The sequence below is a fragment of the Musa acuminata genome, chromosome BXJ3-6 (assembly GCF_036884655.1).
Source record: "Musa acuminata AAA Group cultivar baxijiao chromosome BXJ3-6, Cavendish_Baxijiao_AAA, whole genome shotgun sequence".
Lineage (NCBI taxonomy): Eukaryota > Viridiplantae > Streptophyta > Magnoliopsida > Zingiberales > Musaceae > Musa > Musa acuminata.
This window is the reverse complement of record NC_088354.1, coordinates 34,949,289-34,956,006: the sequence shown is the minus strand read 5'-3', so window position 1 is coordinate 34,956,006 and position 6,718 is coordinate 34,949,289. Positions and strand designations below refer to the sequence as shown.

The 6,718-nt window shown below is 40.5% G+C and overlaps 1 protein-coding gene across 1 annotated transcript; it reads right to left on the bottom strand.

Annotated features, from left to right (window-relative positions):
- Nucleotides 1–1,180: 1,180 nt before the first annotated feature.
- Nucleotides 1,181–6,384, bottom strand: LOC135641817 (probable xyloglucan glycosyltransferase 6). Its single transcript, XM_065157562.1, has 5 exons — nucleotides 5,599–6,384; nucleotides 3,353–3,661; nucleotides 2,667–2,957; nucleotides 2,460–2,573; nucleotides 1,181–2,365 (listed from the first exon to the last, which is right to left on the bottom strand). The coding sequence occupies exons 1-5, from the start codon at nucleotides 6,334–6,336 to the stop codon at nucleotides 1,727–1,729; spliced, it is 2,091 nt and encodes a 696-aa protein (XP_065013634.1). The 5' UTR covers nucleotides 6,337–6,384; the 3' UTR covers nucleotides 1,181–1,726.
- Nucleotides 6,385–6,718: the final 334 nt, after the last annotated feature.

Genomic DNA, 6,718 nt, shown 5'->3' with positions numbered 1-6,718 from the left:
CCTAGATCTATCATTAAATAAGCAATTCCTTGATTAAAACAGTCAATGTGTGAAGAGCATTAGGTAGCTATGCTCGACACTTTTCTCTTTTCTCCTAGCTTCGATGAACTTGTTGTATGCACATATAAATTCTAGTCTGGTGGAATCTCTAAATCATATCTCCTGTGCTTGAAGTTACAATCACTCTATTTCTTGCTCAAAAAGAAGGAAAGAAGGCAATAATAAACCATTTTAAGAATAAGATTTTGGGTCAATAGTTCTTTTATTGAATCTCATTGACACCTTTTATATATGTTTTTAAATGTATTTATATTTTTTTTCTTTATGGGAAGGAATTATTATTTTTAGAAAGAAAAGAGTTATCGAACGAGGATTCAGTATAATGTTCTGAATTATTCATTGGGTAGGTTGGATGAACACCCATCAGATGCATTCCACCCATTCCATCATTTTCCCGTTTTGAATTATTCATTGGGTAGGTTGGATGAACACCCATCACTGCATGAACCATAATATCTAAGGTAAGGAAGGTGCATCCCATCCCCAAGATGGATGTAATTTGACCCTCCAAGAACATAGTGAAAAAAGCCATGTTCTAACCCAAAGATCTTGACAGTATATCCTTTGAATGTTGAATGGAGCATAATACTAAGCAATCACAAATTCACAAGTTATATCAATGAGTCAGTGTCAAAAGGCCAATAATTTTCAATCACAAGTTTTTACCACCAACAGTAATAGCATGCACCAAGTGACATCCCTCTTCACCCTGCTCTCCCACAAATGTGATTCCAGTTCCTGTCTTCCCTCATCCTTCCAGCCTAAAGTATATTATATGCATGCTAAAAATGCAGTGCATGCAGATTATGCAACATATATGTTTTTCCATAATTTAACTGCATCAATCTCTTGAGAAGCTGACTCAGCCTTCTCAGCTACAATCTCTTGCCATCACAAATTGGGGGATTCAACCAAAAATTCCACCATGTCAAATGAATGAATCATCAGTTGTCCTTAACAGTTAGGCCAACAAATGTAGCTCAGCTGCTCAAATGAAAACATTCTAACATTTCTCAGCTTTGGCAGTAGGACACATTACAGGAAAGAAAGAACACCCCCATCCACACATAGCTGCAGTAGATCAAATGGTAACCAGCAAGAATAGGAGTAACAAGTGAAATGCTAGTAAATGCAATAAATCTCTTAATTTGATGGAGTTAACAGAACTCACTTTCGTAGCTGGACACCGAAACTGATTCTACCTTACTAAAAGAGAAATGACATTAATCTGATTGTCTGTATGACTAAAAATATAAGTCACTCCCAAGAAATCACAAGAATAAAAACCAAAAAAGAAAAAGAAAAAAAGAAAGCAAACTCCAGATACGTATCTGAATCATAAGCGACAAACAAAAGGTGATGGAAAGAATGGAAAATCTAATAAACCTATAGAGCATTATACAGCCTTCCTTACCAAGCACAGGATCCATTCCGATCCAGTTGTAGCTTGTGCAGGGCTTCTAAATTATACAACACGAATTTGAAAGAATGAACTGATGGCTGAAAGCAATTGACTCCATGTTTACTCCTCTTGATGGTCAACATGACCTACCATCAGTGAGTCAGTGACCTCAGTGGAGAGGCATGGTGGAACCGGAGGCAGCTGTGCATGGAAAGTTTGGTCTCTCGGAACTTTTTAGTGTAGAAGGAGCAAGAATAACATGGTTCAGCTCACCTGCTCCCCAATAAGATCTAGCCCAACAGCAAGGAATGTGATTCCTTGAAACAATAAGAAATAAAAATGAATCCCCTGTGCAGACAATAGACTTCTCACAGAAGCAGTTAACAGAATAAAAGCAAGAGCAAGCTCCTTCCTATATAGACGGTTCCTCCTGGTTTTCCCTGCCTTCTTAGTTACCTCCAATTTGTTTAACTCGGCAAGGCCAGACTCAGAAGATGACCTATGAATGTTTCCATCTTCTATGCTGGGCTCAGGATCCTGTTCGACATATGCAACCAAATCTGCCTCCGATGACCTTCCCAACTTCTTAGTAACTATCCACTCGTACGAACTCCCGAATTTAAAAAGTCCCGATATCATAGCATTGAATTTGGTGACAGACATTGTGTTCTCAAAAAGTAGGTATGGGACTATAAACGGGAATGACCTCGGCGCAGGAAGTATACTGATAACAGACATTAAACCAGGGACATAACAAACAACCCAAGCTGGCAAATGAGCCTCTGGCAGGAACATCGACAAAGGGAGAATGATGCAGAATAGAGTAAATGAGTAGAATGGCAGGATCAGCTTCCTCAAGAGGAAGAAAAGAAAAATCAAGTTGGCCTTCTTGGAGAAACTCACCTGAAATTAAAGAGAGATCAAGAAAATCACTCCATGATTTCATATAAAACCAGTCAACACAAAGGATTGGAATAGATAGAGATGGAGGCCTGACCTTCGAGCGAAGGATGTCCAGAAAGCACATGCGAAGTAGCTGCATTGGACCTGAATGCCACCTATGTTGCTGTTTCTTATATGCCTCATACGATTCTGGCAGTTCACAAAGACACTGCACAAAGAAATTAAAGAAGGGGTAATGTCAAGAAGGATACCTACAAGAATAAATTGCAGTAGTTCAAAAGAACTAATTTGTAAGAAAAACCTTGACATCATTGAGAAAAATAAATTTCCATCCACACAGGTGAGCACGGACAGCAATATCCATGTCCTCAACAGTGGTTCGCTCCAACCAACCACCAGATTCTTCAAGAGCTTTTATTCTCCAGACTCCAGCTGTTCCGTTGAAGCCAAAGAAATTGATAAATATACCATTAACTTGCTGTTCAACCTCAAAATGAAAAGACAAATTTATGTTCTGCAGCCTCGTGAGCAAGTTCTCGTCCTTGTTTACAAAGGCCCATCTAGCTTGTACCAATGCTAAATCATCATTCCCCTGCACAAAATTTACAAGGATAAAAAAGAGAATTGGAATAAAAGCATTACAATCATTAAACATAAAGTGCTGTATTGTCAACAGAAAATTCTAAAACGGAGTCTTTGAGACACCAAATAAATCTTTGGTTGGTCTAAAACAAGTATCAAACAATACTTCAAACACCTCATTTCTTGATAATGCATATCTTTTTCTTTATTGACATTGATAATTATATTTTGCAGGTTTCTGCAGACAGGACAGCAGACACATGGTAAAATCATGCTCTCATTCAAGAGCAAGTTCACTATGCGATCTGATTAAAAACCATATTTCACTTCTCAAACTTGATACAATACATATTAGCAGAAAAATACTATTGTTTTTACATCATTACAGAGAAAAAATAGCAGTACCTTAAAATGTGGGATTGTCTTTTTTAAGAAATCAGGTGCTGGCTGAAAATCTGCATCAAATATAGCAACAAACTCGTAGTCTTTCACATAATCACAGCTCATAGCAGACTTTAGGTTCCCAGCTTTATAGCCTGTGCGGATAAGTCGATGCCTGTATAAGATGCGCACTCCTTTTTGCTGCCATTTCTGCACTTCAGCCTTAATAAGGTTTTGCACATCCATATCATCAGAGTCATCCAACACCTGGATGAGCATTCTCTCCCTTGGCCAGTCCTGGATGCAGACTGCCGCAATAGATTGCTGGTAAACCTGTAAATTCAGTGTGGAATTAAGCATAGTAGAGAAATGAGATCTCCCTCACATAAAAAAAGAGAACAGATTCAGTACATAAGGGTGTTCACAATGACAAAAAGCTTTCTGTGAAATTATGTACTTTCGTGAAATATATAATGGAGTTTAAACCACGCATCTCCTAGAGAGAGGCAACAAATGCTGGCAATAAACAAAAACTCATATTAAGTAGAGAATTAGGATTTTTGACTAAAACATACAGAAACATCGAACAAAAAATAAAACAACCATTTCCATATAGATTTGTCTGAAATCATGATACTAGAAAATCACAAACTATGAAATAAAGTGCTCCAGTGATGCTTAAAATGCATGTACTATTTATTGAGTAGAGAAAAGACAGATTGAGAAAACCGTCCAAGATCATGATACTAGAAATCACAGTGTGAAACAAAGTGCTCTTCCGTTGCTTAGAATGGAAGTATTAATTACTGAGTAGAGAAAAAACAGATTGAGAAAACCTGAATCACAAACAGTTTATAATAGATGTAGGACTTGGAACTTTTGAAGCAGTTTATCTCAACTAAAAGAAGAGTAAATGGCCGATATAAACCAAGGCAAGTGAATGTGATAAACAAGAAGAAATGCACAAAAATGATAAATTTGATAGGACAAGAATTAATTATACTATTATTAAAAAAGCCTCATAATGGCCTCTATTAAGACATCCGAGTTGGTTAGTGCACAAGTGATAAATCTCAGGTCCAAGTCTATATGTGAGCATGATGTTCGTCATTTGATGTAATGGAAATTAAAAAAAAAAAAAAAACCTCATAATGGTCACTTGGAGAAGGGGATTTCATATTAATAAACCAAAGATAGAAAAATTCATAATCATCAAAATTTCATGTATTTGACATTTTGGTACTAAACATTACAGACAGAAGGTGCTCTGTTGACATGCAAGATAGATAATTGATAGGAAATATATGCAATGTGAAGTCTTGCTTTTGAGTAAGTTATCTTTCTTATAACTTCTAAGCCTCCAAATGCAGAATTTCATATAAGCTGGAGCAACTGAAGTGATTAATGGTTAAATTCTAATAAGAAGAGTCAAAGAGGTGCTTTGGTTGCATGCAATACGAAAGTCATGAATCTAAATTTGAGTGGTACAAGAGACATGTCACTAAATAAATGATTTTGAAAGGCCAATATTAGAAAATTTCAAAGGTCAAGATGACACTTGGTGTCAAGGTAAGATTGTTCTTTTATGGCCCAATTGATAATGATTTGAGCCATACAAACACCCTCTCAGCCTCTTGCAATGGAAGAACGATTGAAATGTTATAATAAGTCAAATTAAGATGAACTATTTTTACGTTAGGAAGCAATAAGTCAAGTGTTACTGATTGATTTGCAACAGTAAGGTCCGAGAATAAGCGAAAATGTGACTAAAAAGAAAACCTTTGATCAAAATGTTTAACAATTAAAGAAAAGATTAAACGGCCTCGCATAATTCCTCAATGAAATTTTGACTTTGTTATACAGTGAAGATGGTACAGATAATGATGACACTGCAAACTTCTTCAATCACAACGTCATTCCAAATGCAAGCTCCAAATTTTAAGCAAGGAAAGATTTGCTAATGAAGAGCGATAAGAATGCACTTTGAACAAAACGTTCAATTGGCGCTAGAACATAGTTGTTGCTCGCACTCTGCAGAACAATCATCAATAAACTTTCTCCCAAATTATGATTTTCAAAATTCTTGCTAACGATTGGATTAATCGAGCATATCTCCGAGATTAGTGATAATAACTCCATGCAAAATCCCATTTTTGACAGAGTTACGACGAAAATTATATCAATTTGCCCCGAGAAAACAAATGTAAAGATTCATACATTGATCAAGAAAACAAAGAGTGCTGTAACCAAAGGGACCTACGTCGGCTTACCTCCCGCTCGTTACACATCGGGATCTGAAGCAACACCATTGGGTAGTCCTCAACATTCACCGCGCCCCCCACTTCCAAATCTCCCTGGCTTCCATAGTCGACCGCCGCGACCGGCTTCACGCCCCGGAGCCTAATATAAATGAATCCGAGCACCAAAACCACCCGATCCACCGACTGCACAAGGAAAAGCACGATGCACACGTTGACCATCATCTGGACGGGCGGCGCAAGGTACCTGGCCCTGATCACGAGCCAATTGGCGTAGACGATCTCGAGGGCCTCGGCGGACGAGGCATAGGACGGGGGGCTGAAGTGCCAGCCCTTGAAGTAAGCGACGAGCTCGAGGGCGAGGAGGACGACAGCGAGGACGAGGAAGGCTCGGATGAGGCGGTAGAGACGGGACACAGGGGAGGGGCGGCGAGTGGCGGTGGAGATCCGGCGTGCAGCGGTGCGGAGGAGGGTGAGGAAGCGGGAGGGGAGGGAGGCAAGGATGGCGGCGGAGTGGTGAAGGCGTAGGAGGAGGAGCCAGGAGAGTTGCCGGGGACTACGGCCACGAGACTTGCCGGCGGCAGCGGGGGTAGTCGGGGTGCTGACGTCGACGGCGGCGGCATCCGCGGAGGCATCCACGGCCGCCGCCGCCGCCGGCGGTGAAGGGTAGGGGGAGAGGAGTCCCTGGGCCTTGAACCGCTCCTTGTTCCACCATTCTTGGAACTCGTAGTTAGGCGGCGGAGGAGACATCGACGCGATGAGATCTCTTTCCTTCCCCCTCTCTCTCCTTCGATCTAATTGTGGGAGGAGGAAGGAGAGGGGCATAATTGGAAACTAATAATATATTTTAGTGAGAGGACCGGCGAATTCGGAGGGTCCCGTGGTTTCATGAACAAACCAGAACTCCGTTCAGTGAAAGCGTCCATTGAGAATTCCCACTAAGCGTGGGGTCGACAAGAGGAACTCATAATGGGGTCTCCCTATCGATAGATCCAGTGAATCATGCAGTGAGTCATGCACTGAATCCGAAACCAAGGATAGCTGGTGGTGACGTGGCGAAGGATGGGTGGAGGAAGCAACAGCGCACATGGAGACCCGACGAGGGGGTCGTCACCGACGGTGCGGGTGGGAC

What these genes read in the sequence shown, in the direction of transcription:
- LOC135641817 (XM_065157562.1), bottom strand. Translation starts at nt 6,336, where the DNA reads ATGTCTCCTCCGCCGCCTAACTACGAGTTCCAAGAATGGTGGAACAAG. An exon ending in CGATGTGTAACGAGCGGGAG is followed by an intron (nt 3,662 to 5,598) that starts GTAAGCCGACGT and finishes CTGAATTTACAG; the next exon opens with GTTTACCAGCAATCTATTGC. An exon ending in AGACAATCCCACATTTTAAG is followed by an intron (nt 2,958 to 3,352) that starts GTACTGCTATTT and finishes AATTTTGTGCAG; the next exon opens with GGGAATGATGATTTAGCATT.